This window comes from Malurus melanocephalus, unplaced genomic scaffold (assembly GCF_030028575.1).
Source record: "Malurus melanocephalus ecotype Western Australia unplaced genomic scaffold, MMel_1.1 scaffold_30, whole genome shotgun sequence".
Lineage (NCBI taxonomy): Eukaryota > Metazoa > Chordata > Aves > Passeriformes > Maluridae > Malurus > Malurus melanocephalus.
The window spans coordinates 2,082,089-2,098,565 of NW_026623262.1; the positions used below are offsets into that span (position 1 = coordinate 2,082,089).

Consider the following 16,477-nt stretch of genomic DNA (forward strand, 5'->3'; position numbering starts at 1 on the left):
CCTACTGCTTTGCCTTGCATGAAAAATAAACTGTTTATTTTCAATTCTGTTTTGAAACTTTTAGGCTGAATGTGTTTGTGTTTATAATTCTGTGGTGTAAAATAAATGCTCCACAGTTCAAGTTGAGCTGGTAAGTAACCAACCTCCTGTAGGAATGTAAAGCAGATACATTTGTGCAGAATTTTCTCTTTTCTGACACAGGGTTTTCTAGCTCAGCAAAACAGTGATGGATCTGGGCTCGCTCTYTCTCTCCCAGTTACAGAGTCTTTCATCACTGTGAATCCAAAGGGCTGTAAATCAACAGATCTGTTTTGGGAACAGTTATCACTTTGTTCCTCTGGAATCAGCCTAATTCACTGCTCACTGTGAGCGAGAGGGCACCCTGTTACAGAAAAAATACTAAAGCTATTTATAGCAATACACTTCTTTCCTAYCTGTCTAGGCTGTTGGATGCAGATTTTCAGAACACATGGGCTCTGGCTTTTGTATTTCTCAGTAATTCTACCAAGCYTATAGTGCRTCCAAAATGTAGATGTAAWAACATATCTCAAAATAATTCTTGTGATTGCTGAACCTKGGCTATTTGCACTGGAATTCATTKCTACTTGAATACAGTAACATTAATRWGTGTATTGAAATAASACTAYTTCTTACTATRCTTCCTTAGTATGAGAAACATRCTTTGCAAATTTARTTTTTTATCTGCAAGGGTAGGAAAGGCACTTACAACCACTCTCTATGGAATGTTACTTGCAGTTCTTCAGGCATATGCTCTTGGAATTATGAATATCATGGCTGTCTGATTACTCTTCTCCTGCACTATAGTTACCCCTTTTTCTGAGACGTATGTACAGGACTGCTACAGGGAAGAAATCCATTGGTGTCCCAATCTCTGACAGTATACAAAGTGAAAAGCCATTCATTATAGTTGAGCATTGTTTACTATGAACTTTCAAGCTTTATTGACTTCACTACATCACCACATGATTACATGTGAGTATTAATGTAGTGAGCACAAGTCTGAGCCTCTGGACTGGCCTTTTCATATTTGGAAGTATATCATTTTGGAAGCATATTTGTGAATGGCCTGTAAGTTTAATTCTTTAAAATACATTCAGTTACCCTTCTCCTGTTGCCTCCAGTTAATGGCTTCTCAACATTTTGAGTTGTTTAACCTGGATAAGGCTTTCTCTTCTAACTGTTTAGTGAAAACATTTATGAAACTCGCTTAGTTATTGACACTTTGTACACATCTGCCTATATTCCACTTAATTCTGAGTTATTCCTACAACCACAGTACTATATATTTAGTTGTATACTTATAGAAATGCATTTCAGCATTTGATTCATCAAATAACACAGATATACAACCACAACTTAAAGTAAATCTGACAACTGATTTCCATAGGGAGCTGTGATTTTTTTAGCTCAATTYTGTGTATTAAAACCAACACCTGCTGCTTAGAAAAGTCACTGATAGGATACAGAAAACAAGTAAAAGGGCTCCATGCAGAAATGACGGTTGAGTGGAGAGCTTTTATATATGGTTATAAATGCATATCCTTATTAGACAGAGCTTTTATTTATTCTAAGATTTTTCTGTACCTACAAAATACCGTTCATTTTTCTGAATGAGCCCAATGATATTTTCTTAATCTATTCAAGTTAGTAACTACTTCAGAAGTGATAAAAACTTACTGAAGGGGTGAGTTTGAGTTCAGATCTTTCTCTGTCTCCTTGTTCAAAGAATTCGCTGGTTACCAGCTCAGCTGCCTAAAATAAAAACCATGATAAAGATTAGAGTTCTTGTTACATGATTTTTAGGATAATTAATTTTTGCTCAGACCATGACTTCAGCTTGTGCTTAACTGTAAGGAAGTGTATAATCTCACTTACATGACTGCTGTCAGGCATGTATTCATGTAGTTTTTGGAGCTGGGCATTTAGGGGGTATAAACAGCCATAGTCACTGACAGGCACAGGGACTTATCCCTTTTTGACAGGGAATCGACTTGACTGCAATGCCAAGGTAGCACCCARTGCAGTTATAAGCAACTTACTCAACTGAGACCAAAATAGAAAATTACAACTTCTTGCTGGTCTCCACCTTTATGTCTGTAAAAATGCTTGGTAAAACATGCAAGTGCTCTCTGGTTATTTTCAGGCTGTTGCCCTATAACAACTGCCCTTATCAAAGAAACTTAATTACCCAATACCCTCTGTTGTTTTAACCTAATGTGAATTCATAAAGGGTTTTTTCCCCCCACTAGGCTTTACTTTTTTTCCTTGTGACTGTCATCCCTATAGGATCTGGATATCTAAGTATGAACTCAGATTGTGATGATCATCTTGATTTAAAATCAAGAAGTGGTGGGTTGGAAGTTAGAATGCATCTTCCTTACTTTTGTGAATTAAGATGTTCTATTCAATGCAGGGGTTTGTGCTTCTCAGAAGAAGACAAGAYTTGAAAATAAATGTAGTTATGAAAACCAGAGGGATTGTAGTAAGCAATTCTGATATAGTACCGTACTCTGGTCATGTGTGAGGCTTTGAAGGTAAGCACATGCAGCATTTGGAGATGCAAAAAAACTGGAAGCCARTCTACTGAAGATGCATTCACATCCCAAAACTCCTGTCATGCCAGCATATTGTTTTTAAGCTAGGAAAATATTTCATAATGTCAAGGCACAAGAGGGTAAACTAAGCAGAGAGCCTGCTCTTCATAAAATCTCACAATTTCTTGCTCTAGCAACTGCATGATAGCTAACATTCACAAATGCTAAGCTTGTTATAATTGCAAAAAGGAGTATCAAAATAATTTGGAAGTAGGTGATGTGATGTTAAGAGTAAATCTTAAGACAAGCTATCACAGTTTGAAACTTTATAATGTATGTAACCCAGTGCATTAATAAAATTCTGGATCAATATTCCAGATAGAGGAATAATTTAACAACTTAGCAGCRATTAAGGGTTTGCCAAGTGTATTATATAATAATGATCAAGACATATTATCATTCYTGTCTCTCAGTGCTATTCTGATCCTGTTCTCCTTATGTCCCTTTCTCTCCACTTTTATCTGTTTCAATCTTCTCTTCCTGCATTTTACCTTCTTCCTTTTTTTTCAAATAGATTGCTTTTTCTTGTGGCACAGTTGAGGTTCAACTATTTCCTGTTTTGCCTCTGTGGACTCATTAGCACTTCTGCTCAAGCAGGTAATGTTTCAATGAATCCCAGACTGGATTTTTTAATGTAAACCTGTATACTAAGCTGCAGGGGAATTTTCACCTGTAGACATCAAATGTAATAAACATAAACCCCCCCCCTAGTCTGCCAGAGACTCCAGCACTAATTCAGCAGCATAGCACAAAGATTCTCAACAAGGAAAGCAGACCCTACCTGAAATCTGTCTGTCAATGAAAATGCAGAAGCTAACTGGATTAAAGAGGAAAACTGATGAAGGATTGTACTGAAAAATCTTATTACTCAATTTCCCACTGCAGGATGGATAGAAACAACTTTCCTGGTTTCTATGTGAGGTAACCATATTCTGGCCAAGTAGAGCAACAACATTAGAAGAACTATTGTCACAGTCTGCTTATAAAGCAAAAAAGTCCCGTTTGGCAAAACCAAAAGTTGAGGTGAAACCCTCCACCAATAATTTTTTTTTTTTTTACTTTTAATTCAGCTGATGTGCATGTAACTTTCATAGATCCCTTTCAGCTTCTGTTACTTTCTTCTCCTTGTCCAAGGAATCTGGCTGCTCTTGCATCGCTAGTTATCTGGCCTAGCTTTTTCTTTCACCCCATTTTATACCTATTACTTGCTGTTACACCAAATTTTCTCCAGGTGTGCACCCAAACACAGGTGTGCTGGTATATTTTCAATTTGCTTCTTGATGCTGTCTACACCTACAAAATCTGACACTGTCTTCTTCTGGCTTGTTTGGGCCTCAGTGAAGGACAGAGAATGAATAGCATGCATACTGGAAGTATTAAGGACGGTTTTGGGTAGAGAAGGATGTCTAGAAGAGGGAAAATCATGGGGCAAAGCACAAGAGTTTTGGGACAGATACCTTTCTCATACTGCACCTGTTTGCCAATTCTGGACCCATTTTTATGTATATTTCTAAAGAGCACAGTCAGCAGCAGAACCCTTATTTTTTATTTGTTGGTTTGTAAGTACTGGTTGTTAAAGGAAGCCCTGTACTACACTTGCAGTTTTGCAACGTTCTTAAAAAATGAACACATTTCTTTTATCCTGTATACTGAAAAAATTATACTAATGAAAGTTTGCATATAAGCTGTTTGTATTTTTGATTTAGGGAAGATTCTGCCCCTGCCAAGGAAATCTGGGATAAAACAAGTAAATACAGCTACATGTGGCCAAATGCCTTTTTTTTTGTTTCATTCATTCATTTTTGAATATAGATTTAAAAGGCTAGTACGAGGAGAGATTGTAAAGCCAGATGTACATACCAGTATGTGTAGAGGGAAAGATTATGCAATAAACCATTTTTGCAGAAACCTCCTGCTATTTTTTTATAGCATTAATACCGCTGTAAATTGATTCTAGTTTTGGTCTCTTGTAAGGCAGGGCCCTGGGAATGTTGTCCCGCCAGTCCCGCCTCCTCCCAGCCCTGCTATTAATCATGACTTGCCTGTCTTGAAATCTCCCACGGTTTGGTCACAGCTCCAAGGTCACAGGCTGTCATTAGCATTGATCTGAAAAACAGAAATGAACAATACAAGCTGAATCAACCTTTGTTGAATTTCTAAACAACTCTGCTCTGGATGCATAAATAAATAATACATATATAAAATGTCAGCCCCGGCACCTTCTTTTCCTCCAGAAAAGAATGACATGTTTGAAATCTTAGCCATCAGCATGGCTTTTACACTGCAATTGTGCCTTGGAAACCTAATGTGTTGCAGGTCATAAGATGATGAATTTTGGTATTGTGCATTGCACACCAGAAAAGAAATGATATTGCAAGGGAGTAACTGCTAATTTTGCAATACTTCTAACACTACTTACATTAATACCTATAATATATTAGAAAGCATGTGCTTCACATGATATAAGTAAGGGTATTATTACATAATAACACCTGCAACTGGATTAATTTATATGCCTATTTGTAAGTGACTGCTGTAGCAAGAGAGSCTATAATCACAGCAGGCATCCCATACACTGTTTAAGCAGTTTCTACTGCTCATCTACAATAAAAATTGAAGATTTACTATGCGCTATACGGTTCCACTGTAGTTTAATACCTAGCTACAACCATGTTTTATATGCATTAGGAGAAAGAAACCATTCAGCTGTAGAAAGTGTTTATGTACAGTACATGATGCAGATAAAAGTCTAAGAAAGTTTAAATGAAGAACAAGGGCACTGAAAATGAAGCATCAAATATATTGCTTGAATCTAAAATTAGGAATGGGTGAAATGACATGGAAAATAGAAAATGGCCAATATTTTGTCAAAAGACCAGAAGATAACAGAATTTTAATGAATTTTCCGATAAAATGAGACATAATCAGGCATGCATATGCAAATACACACATTTCATTGTCTAAAAAGTGTGATCTACTCAAACCACCCACAAAGTCTGAGATTTTCAATAGGATGCATGCTCAGGGCATTCTTGAGAGCTGGAACAGTACTCTGTATGTGAAAATTCCCAGGTACAGACTGGAAGGGCAGAGAAGTGCATTGCCAGTGAGAAAAGACAGCTGAGAGGAAGAAGGAATGGGGAAACAGACAGGAAAGATCTTTGTGTACAGAGGTAGAATACTGATACTTTCTGGAAAAAGAGCAGAAGGGCTGGACAGAAACTGGTGAGGCTGGGAGAAAGATGAGAAAACATGACAGTGTGTAGTAGAAATGGAAATGGAGAAGGTGAAGTCATGTTGATTAATCCCAGCTGCTTGCTAATGTTTAAAAATCATACCATATATTTCATATCATGGATTGTATTTTTAAAACAAGATACTTTCTCTTGTTATTCTAAGCCTTCAGTCTCCACATGAAATTCCTACAACAAACATGGCTACACTTTGAAATAACCAGAAAGCAAGAAACAGCACTGCTTACCGAAATATTTCTCGGTGGCTTTTTATGTTCCAATCATAACCACCTTTACTGACAAGTTCAAAAAACTCGGTCCTTCTCCTGCAAAAAAMCAGGTTGTCAGAGACGGAAACATGACACTTCCAGGGCAGCACTGCAGCAGAAACACGGCTCTCTGTGTGATACAGAATCACTGCACCTCATGTATTATTGTTAAAGTCGTTACACTGACAGTCCATTTAAGCGAAACATACTAATTTCCGAACATGTTCTATAAATGTCTGTTATCAATGTCAGAGTTGCCTAGTAAAAGCAATATTGGATTTATGGTCTCCACAGATAAGGAAATTAATGGCTCTGAGGTGTTCAGTGTTCCATGAAAGCATGAAATGTTCAACTACAGCAGTGGACAGACAGACAATAGGAACACCCCAGAAATACACACACGCTTCTTGTCCTTGCAAAATGGTTTTTACTTCTATATCCTGAAGGGTTTTTCAGTTATTTCCAGCACACAGAAAGAAACAGTGACACACTGGAGCTGCTGCTGTCTTGAGTTCATAGCTCTTATAGACTGGAAACTAGGTCTCCCTGCTTGGTCCCACTGTTTGTCTTCTAGAGTATCTTCTCTTTGTCCCCAAACAGGGACAAAACGTGAGATGAACAGAACATGTTAATACTTGATTACTGTCTTTAAGAATTAAAAATTCTGCCTCTTCATAGCCTATAATCTTTTATGGCACTGAGACTCCAAACAACTCTTTCTTCTTGCATTGTCACTGCAATATGTAATAAATCCTGCCAAAGATRTAGCAGAAGTTGAGGTACAAACACTTGGAGCAACTTGCCCCYAGTGACACAACATATGAGTATCAAAGCTGGAAAGCAAACAAATGCCTATGTCCTGAGTGACAGTGCTCCATCTCATATAGTTAGGGTAGCTTGCTTTCCTTTGTATAACAAATCCATTTGCTCTAAAGCCCCATGGCCTAAGATATCATTTAAGTGAATTTCCATAAACTTCATTTTGGTTTCAYGCTTTTACTTGTTGTTTTATCTACAAATGTAATTATCTAGAATTATCTGCTAAAATCAAATATATTTTCCATCTGATCTTTCACTGAAAGYCATRTTTTTGTTTGTTTGTTTGTTTGTGTAAAAGTAATGTCTTGAGAACGTCATAAAGCCTTGCTCTGCCTGGARTTTTGTTGTTGTTTTGCTACCTGGATCATTAGGTTTAGTCATTCTAAGAGTACTGATATGAGAATGCCCTCTCTACAAAAATACTGAAAACCTAGCAAACTGAAAAAACAAATTAGGTACTTGTGTAGAAACACCTGCTCACATAGAGTGCTTGAGCAAGTGTAAACCACCAATGTTTCCAGAGACTGATTTTCAGGCACTTGTGGAAATAAAGTAGCATTGCTACTACCTTTCTAATGAATCCTAAGAAGAAAAAATAACTTATCTGCAGACTTAAGAGGCCTCATTTGATAAAAGTCTTCTGATTCATGAACCACAAAAAATTAACTTTGCAAGTAAGAAAAACTAATCTTGAAATTCAGTTGTGTCCCTTTTGTACGTATTTCTCTCTATTAAAGCTAGAAAAAACAACTTGACCCCATAGTTTTTCAACTTAAGGCAGGCAGGGCAGGGAGCTCCATCAAATCTGAGTGTGAACAGGGTTCCATCCCAGGCACTGCCATGAGCCCTCTCTGGCTCTTCCAGGGGCTCCAGGATCTCAGCCAGGGGGAGCACATGGAGCTGTGCCAGGGCAGCTGTCCTCTCAGCGCCTATCACTCATCTCTTCTTGACAGCAAAAAACCTTCTTGCAGCATTTATTTGTGATAAGACAGGAGGAGCCATGGTCCTTGTATCTCACAGAATCRAGAGAAGAGCCCTTCAAGATCATCAAGTCCAACCCAGCACCACCATAATCAACCCTAAACCATGTCCCTCCTAAGAGCCATATCAACACCTCTTTAATTAGTTTCCGGAGATGGTGAGTCCACCGTCTCCCTGGACAATTTATTCCAATGTCTAATCCCTCTTTCAGTGATTTTTTTTTTCCTCTGTTATCTAAGCTGAACTTCTCCAGTGCTACTCTAATTCTTTCACTTGAGACATGGCAGAAAGACAGACCCTCATCTCACTACAACCTCATTTCAGGAAGTTGTAAAGAATAAGGTCACCTGAGCCTCCTATTCTCCAGACTAAGCACYCTCAGCTCCCTCAGCTGCYCRTTCCTCACAGGACATGTTTTCCATACACWTCCCCAGCTCTGTTGCCCTGTTCTGGTCAKGCTCCAGCACTTCAATGTCCTTCTTGTAGTGAAGTCCCCAGAACTGAACATCTGATTCAAGGTGAAGCCTCATCAGTGCTGAGCACAGGGGGACWATCCCTGCCCTGGTCCCTCTGACCACACTTTGCTGATACAGGCCAGGATGCCATTGGTTTTCCTGGCCATTGGCTTTCTTGCTGGCTCATGTTCAGCTGCTGTTGACCAGGGCTCCAGGTCCCTTTCTGCTGGGCYGRGCAGCTTTCCAGACACTCTGCCCCAACCTGTGGGTGCTGCCTGAGGCTGTTGTGACCCAAGTGCAGGACTCAGCCCTTCGCCTCACTGAATCTCTCATGCAGGTGTCCTCAGTCCATCACTTAAGCCCATTTCACTTGAAGCTGTCAGCAAACAGTCACGTCATACCAGCTGCCCAGATAACAAGCAATCCTCACAGACAGCTTGAAACAAGAGATGCTTAAAATGGTTTATTTATCCTGCTCAAGATATTCATGTCAGCAATCAGAAATTTCTTTGTACACTAATGTTTAGAAATTATTTATAATAAAATTTCTTGCTAAAATCCTTTCCTAAGAACACTTCCCTGTGAATAGACTTGCAGGAAACAAASAGTGCCAGTGTGTCTACTGCCAGTACTGTTTAGGAACAGCCCTTGGCATGGGAACCAAATACTGAGAAACAAAGCAAACATTGCAGCATCCCAATTAGTATTTTACAGTTAACAGTTACATATACAAAGTTGATATAGATATCAATTTCAGATATAGAACAATTTCAGGATAAAGACTGCCTGAAGTTTTCTTGAAACTTGGTTTGGGATCAGCTACCAGCACATAACAGGGGCAGAATCCAGGTATACCACCCCAAGAAAAACATGACTAAATAACAACCAGCACTGTATGGGATAGGATGCTAATGGACAGCAAAAAAAATTCCTAAGGATGACTTATTGTCAAGACTGGGAAAGCAATGCACTGAAACTGCACATCTGCCAGCACCTCTCCCCCTAAGTCAGCTGCAGGCATGTGCCAGATGTCAGAAGTGCAGTGTGATGGTGACACGACTTCTCGGACTACATGCATCCTCCCACACACCCTCACTGAGAAGAGCTTCGTAATAATTAACAATATTTGAAAAACTGGAAGCAGCACCAACTTGAAATCTATTTTGAGATTTGATTTGCCAACAAGGAAAAGGAAGAAAACTGGGTGACAGAGATCCTGTTGCATTTCTCCCCAGTTAAGCTTTTTAAGACCTATTCTTATCATGTGATGTGCATTAGCATGATTTGTCTTCAAAGCAACAAAAGTGCCTGCTTTTTTACCTCTGCAACTGGGTCTGTAACTAAATACAATATTTCTTAGCATACATGTTTAGAAATGCTGAAATGGTGGAAAAGAATTCTCAAATGTCATTGATTTTCTATATACCTCAAGAAATGATTGCAGAAGGGAGAGAAAAATTATGGGATTTAGCGTAACTGGTTCCTGAGATTGCTTTGAAGCATGAGCCTAGGATTTCACTTGCTTTTGGTTGATACAGTCATGTTACATATTAAAGCAAAACTTACTTGGACACTTGAGATATTTCTACTAGACTAAAAGATACTAAGTATTAGACTAAACCTTTTCAACCATAGCTAAACACTAATTTCCCATATTATATATCCTTATTGGTATTTAATAGGTCATTAGAGTAAGTACTCTGAATTTTCATTCATCAAATACAAGAAATGCCAATACTTACTCAAAATACAGAGTGAGGTCTGTTGCCAATATYGATTGCTTTAGAAGCTGCATAAGGTCACTGTAGTCCTTAGAGGACAAGTTAGCAAAGATGTTGTGACCCTGTAATGAAAGAGATAAAAGAGGTAAAGGACTAACAATCAATACAGGTTTTTGAAAGGCTTTCTAACTCATTAGTCTACTGTTTCCCTGTAACACAGCCTTTTCTGATTCATGGCAAAACTACGACAAAATAGTAATGTTAATACTGCTGAGATTACATTGAGATASAAGTGCTGATGATTGTTATCAAGCACCTGTATGTTTTTCTAAACTCTGCTGAAATTATAGCCTCTCGAGTAAAGATTTACTCTCTGCTCTGACCCTGCACAGACTCAGTTTATGGGGGAAAACTGTGGATACATCTCAATCTCTCTTACTAAATGTTTTAGGGAGCTGTGTATCGGAGCTTTTGAATTGTGATCCTAATAGATTTATCTGTGCTGCTGCTTGCAGGCACACAAACTGCTGTTAGAGCAGTCAAGGACACTAAATCAGTTTTTCATTCAAAACAGCCCATTTGATCACTCTGCCCATTACTGCCTTGTCTTACAGAGTATACAATCATTGTCTATGTAGGCTAAACTGCAACTTTATATGCAGTTTAAACACCCTTTGTGGGCCCAACTGGCTGCTTTTTAAGGGATCATGAATTAAGAATTCGAAAGATGCTCTATGGCCAGAATGAAAGCAGATTAACTATTTGATGTTGCTATTCAAGAGGGGTAAAGTTCTTTTGTAACTGAATTTCTGAAAACAAGAAGAGGGACAGAGATCCTATAATTCCTCTGTRAAATTCTCGAGAAAATAAGATGAAAGAAACAAAATCAATGAAAAATTCTAAATGTAACCTTAAGAAATTATCTTTATGACAACAGTCACATATATTAACATGCATAGAAGTATTACAGGTCTTTTTTTCCTAATCACCTATATAAATATTGAAGTTCTTTCTAAACAGAGTCTCATTTTGGTGATATTTAGTCCTGTAGCACCCACATTCAGTATGCACTGCCATCTACTGCTTAGGAAGATTAAAATGCCCTTAAACCCAAGAATTTTCCAGCAACAGGGTTACTATAACCATGATGGCATAAGGACATATATGAGATAAGGTCTGGGGAGGTGGCATTTTTTAATAGAGAAGCTAATTGTTGGACTAAAAAAATAATTTGCCATRTATAAAATTATTTTTAGGCAGGTATTGAGTAAAGCTAATCTATGAAAAACAAACAATGAAAACCAAGGTAATCAGAAGAAAACAGGAGTTCTTGCAACAGGGCTAATATACCAAGAGGTCTGTTACTCCRTAATTTCTACTGCCTTTCTGACTTGTTTCATGAGATATAAAACCATGTCACCACAAAGCCCAAGAACACTTATATTGAGGTTAGCATGTCAAGAGTAAAGGATAAATAGGCCCTTAGYCCAACATGCTAAATATCTGAATAAATGATACAACATCTTATGTTTCCACCTAGACAGCAAAAACAGACTAGAATATTTCAGCTTGTTTGAGAGAGACCAAATTCTCAGCTGCTAACAGACAGTGTATCTTTAAGTAGATTGAAGGTTCCAAATCTGCATTTATTCCAAACTAAGCGTGTTGTGTTCCATTAGCAAATTCTATGTGTCGGATAAAAATTCCATAGCACAAATTTTCTGGTCTAGACATGAGGACCTAGAGAAGAAGCTGTCTGAATGATCTCAGATGAGGACTTGCATTTCAAGTAATATTTTACATCTCTGAAAAAAGCTGGAGTAAAGTGCAAATGATATTTTTCATAAATTTCTTGATTTTTAAGCTGAAAAAGATAAAGAAAAGCATCTAGACTGACATGATCTATGAATTTTTACAGAGTTTTCCATATCTTGAGCCTGAGACATTCAGTTATCATGATTTCAGGAACTAGAAAACTCTCCGTTTCCCAGAAAAGCTTCTTCCAGAGGCTGAACAGTGTTACTAGTTTAGGGGAAAAAAACAAAAAAAAYCCATCACCCAAACCCCTTTCTTCCTATTCTGAACCATTCATATGTTGCTTTTTTGTACACCTTTCCCTGGCAGTATGAGAAGCCATTTAATTCCTAGTATCCCCATTTAGATCAGCTAGCCTAGGCTAAACAGATTGAGCTGTTTACATCTCATGCCGGTGCTCTCCTTTTCTATGACTACTTTTAAAATATAACATCAAACTGAACACTAAAGGTGCAGTTCCATGACAAGTCTCCCTGGCAGTGTACACAGAGTGTAAAGCCGTCACCCTGTTCCCATTTGTCTGGGATCACGAGACAYTCCCAGATCTCTTCAGAAGGTACTGCAGGTCAGCCTATGGTCTCCAACTGTGCTGCATGAACAGCAATTTTGGTTTTTTATTTTCTGAATGCATTTTGTAGCAACCAATCTGTGTAAACTAAGAAAACACATCCATTTAGGATGTGTTTAGGATTTCGTCCTTTTGAAAGGACTTCATATCCATCGTTCCACTTCTCTCAGTTATTAAATACGTGCAGTATATGCTCTATACTGTTATATGCAAGATCCTTCAGGCAAGAGCTATGCCTTCATAAGTATCTGCAAAGCAATTAATGTGCTTTGGTAATATCAGTGTGATATTACTGACTTTATTTTTTTAAAAATAGTTTATTAAAATAATAAAAAAAACATAAAAATACTGATCACAAAAAGGCTGCCAAAGAAATTAAATTGGTGCAGTAAAGGATGACTGATACTCTGAATATAACACCTGTGGGACAGGTAAGCACCTGTTTCAGCTACCTATAAACCACTGAGCAGGATATATGTTAGAMGACTCAGAAAATCCAACAATATGATTTGGATTCTCCTTGCCCCTCACCAATTGAGACAAATATAATCTSTGGGCCCTATGATCAGCATTTGTAGTTATTTAATTTGGTGCTAGTTGTGACCTTTGTGGTTACCARTAAATAATTCCTCAAGGAGAGGGCATTAAAAAGGCACCCTATGTGGTATTTCCTTTCTCCAGGTGAAACTGCCCACCAGCTTACACTGAGATTAATTGTGATACTTTTGTACCTCACTTTGGAGAATCATGACAGCATGATTGAAATGGTGGTGCTCCAAGGTAGCAGAGGTGCCGTAGAGCTGAGCTAAGGCTGATCCACTCCTGAAACAGAACATCGGAAGTCAACAAATCCTGCTTGTCTGCTTACAAAGCAGATTTCAGAAACAATTCAGTAACAAAAACACATAGCCACACTCTCTACCTCTACTTCAGCAACCACACTTAAGACAGTTTAGGAGATCAAAATACTAATTTAAATCCAGACATAAAGCATTTATGTTCCAGACTGCTAAATATTGTCAGCTGACTGAAGATTTTTCTGGAACTACAAGAAATGTTGTAATGCAGCTTTCAAGGTACCTCAGCAACAGCACAGGCACAGCACTGCTCAGTAAAGACACACTGTAAAGTACTTGAGCTGGGATTGGCTGTTCCCTCATACTTTGATTTTTAATTCTTAATAGACATAARCATGAAGGCTTACAATAGGCAGCTACAAACTCTTGAAATAAAACCCCAAAACACAACAACAAAAAACCCAAGTGCAAATACTAAGATAAACAAAAAACGAGTGAGAGCACCGAATATAAAAGTAAAGCTTTGCATATCTCTAGAATGTATTTTCTCATCACATTTMTTGATAAACCAAAATCAGATTCAAAACACACAGAGCAGGTGGGTTTTCTAAGTTTAAAGGACAAAAATATAGAGAACACAATTACAAAATTGAAAATTGCTGGAAAGGGCAAAGAATGGGACTGATTGTCAAAATAGTCACTGCTCACCAAGTACTAAAGTACTTCAGGCAAAATACTTCACTTCTGGGACCCAGCTTAAAGTGACAAGATGGGTTTTCTTTCCAAAGAAATGAGAATAGGAGATTATGCTAGAGACAGAAGGAGTCTCCTAGGAGCATATACCATAAAACTGCACCATACTGATACTTAATTATCAGAAGCAGCTATATGAGAGAAAAGGATGTCCAGGAAACATCATCCCTAGAGAATGTGATGTTGACATATATAACAGGGCCACTTGAGACAACTGTGATATTGCTTCTATCATGTACCTCTTGAATTTTCATCATACACAACAGCAGTATTGAAAAATAGGAAAAAATAAAATAGGAAAATGTGATTGTTAAATTTATGTCAGGTTAGAGGAATAAATCATACTTAGTGTTATGAAAACTACAGCTTCTGTTTTCAGGCATGTTTTATACATGTGTGGTAATGTTTGTCTTTCATTAAATGTCTTCAGCATTTTCTTTATGGAGTCATAAAATGGTAGCCTCCTCTCCATACTCTGTTGTCAAACAACAAGTATAAGTGATAGCAGTCTAATGCTGAACCTTATACCTTTAACTCAGCCATCCGTCTGCACACGAGATATTCTTGTGTGGTGGTACAGCAGAGAAGTGGTTAACTTAATCAGAGCCTAACACAGCCAGGATGTAAATCTTAGGTCTCATTTTGTAAATTAGGAACATAAACATCAATCAGCTGAGCTTCCTTCCCATTTGTCTCGTCTACTTTGATTCTCTTCAAGACTCAGCTGCAAAAAGGCATCTAGCAGTGCTTGGTAACCTTTGCACCACAAGCTCTGTCTTTTGTGCACTGCAATTGATTTTCCCTGTTGTGGTGATTGAAGGTCCAGACAGTGTCATTGTTTCATTGAGATTGTATGGCAACACCAATACCTCAGGAAATGGCAGCTTAGTGAACATCAGAAACATCAGTTTGAGTGATGGTCACTGAGGGAATTTTTCCCCAAAAATGCAGCAGCCTGTACATACACACATTGCAGCAGAGTATTTCTGCAAAAGGTGGGACAAAATAGGCTAATGCAGCATCACTGCCTTTCGAGTATCTTTGGACAGCCATTTGAAGGCAGCCCCATCACACTGAAAGATTAGCAGTAAGGCAGAACAGAAAAAGCTGAAAACGCACACTGGGATCTGCAGGACAGGAGAGCCTTGGGGCCTCTTGTTCTGACTGTAGAGGAGTGAAGAAAACAACGTGTGATTTGAAGGAGTCTCTGTGTCTGGCAACTTTATATCACAGCTTGGCCCGGATTTTGCTGGGGACATTTTCTGTTGTCCCTTCTGTTCTCAGGGAACACAGATTCTGGAAWGCATTTGACCTTAGACAAAGGAGTTCCCTTACCTACACAGTAAGAAAGACCTAAACCTTCTACATTCCTGTTTCAACCTCACTGTGCCTGAGGAAGCAGCATGGTTTTTGTGAAAGCATTATCACAGTTTTACTAATTTCTTTTTTTTTTTCTAGAAGTAGAACAAGGTTTTGCTTAATGTCATGCACTCCAGCCAGCAAGAACAACTCAGACAGACAGTTTAGGTCCTTCCTGGGCTGAAAACCAGAATCAATAATAGCTGAGCCTGAAAAGAACATCAGGTTTTGCCACCACATTTCAATATGTGGTGTCAGTTCAACAGCCAGCTACAAAGGACAAGCCAGCAATTACTTAAAGGAACAGAGGATGATAAAGATGGATAGTCCCTCACTGCACAYAGGAATAAGAGTACTTGGCCTTGGCCTAGAAAGCTTGAAATTAATGCTTCATTCTTTATCCTGGCCACCTTTTGCTCTCCTGTAGAAGAAAACCAAATTAAAATAGTAAGAATTAGAAAGCTTACTTGGCTTGGAAGGCATTGTTGGTTCCCCTGTGGTCAAGGTCGTGACATAAGCATCCCACAATCAAAGCTAAAATTTCAATTTCAGTTAGAATCTCCTGAAATCCTGCAGTCTGAGAGCAGAAAAAAAAATAGCAGCTGTAACTATCAGTAACAGAAGKGATAAGTAATGTTAGTCCATCGAGCAACAGTCAACTTTGTTTTGATACCATGAATGTTTCAGTAAGGAGAAGATAAATGCTTTTTTGTCATATTCTATTCCCTGCTGTATGTCAGATGGTTAGCAGAATACATAATGTCCTTGGAGTGATCTGTTACTATATCTTTGTTGCATTTCCAGCATGCCATTTCTCTGCTACCCGGAAGGCACTAAAGGMAAACAGAGCTGTAAACAAACACCAGTAACTGCAAACTAAGACAGGAACTGGATTTTTCTATTASAGAAATAAAAAACCTAAAACTAAACTGATTCCCTTTTGAACTTATTGCTCAGAGAAGTATTTAGAAAAGTTTCTTCAATCCTGAGATGATCATCTTAGTCAGTCCCTACTGTCAGAGATAGCTGACATGTTAAATCCGAAGAACTTTAAAAGAACCCAGATAAAAATATACTCATGGAACTGTTGTG

The 16,477-nt window shown here is 38.2% G+C and overlaps 1 protein-coding gene across 1 annotated transcript in view; it reads right to left on the reverse strand.

Moving 5' to 3' along the window:
- PDE11A (phosphodiesterase 11A) overlaps positions 1–16,477 on the reverse strand; it is a 107,795-nt gene that overhangs the window by 14,380 nt on the left and 76,938 nt on the right. The window contains exons 13-18 of the mRNA XM_057363719.1: positions 15,853–15,962; positions 13,208–13,298; positions 10,115–10,215; positions 6,097–6,174; positions 4,654–4,721; positions 1,699–1,769 (exon numbers count right to left, since the gene is read on the reverse strand). Coding sequence (XP_057219702.1) covers positions 1,699–1,769; positions 4,654–4,721; positions 6,097–6,174; positions 10,115–10,215; positions 13,208–13,298; positions 15,853–15,962 — 519 coding nt within the window. The remainder of the gene's footprint in view (positions 1–1,698; positions 1,770–4,653; positions 4,722–6,096; positions 6,175–10,114; positions 10,216–13,207; positions 13,299–15,852; positions 15,963–16,477) is intronic.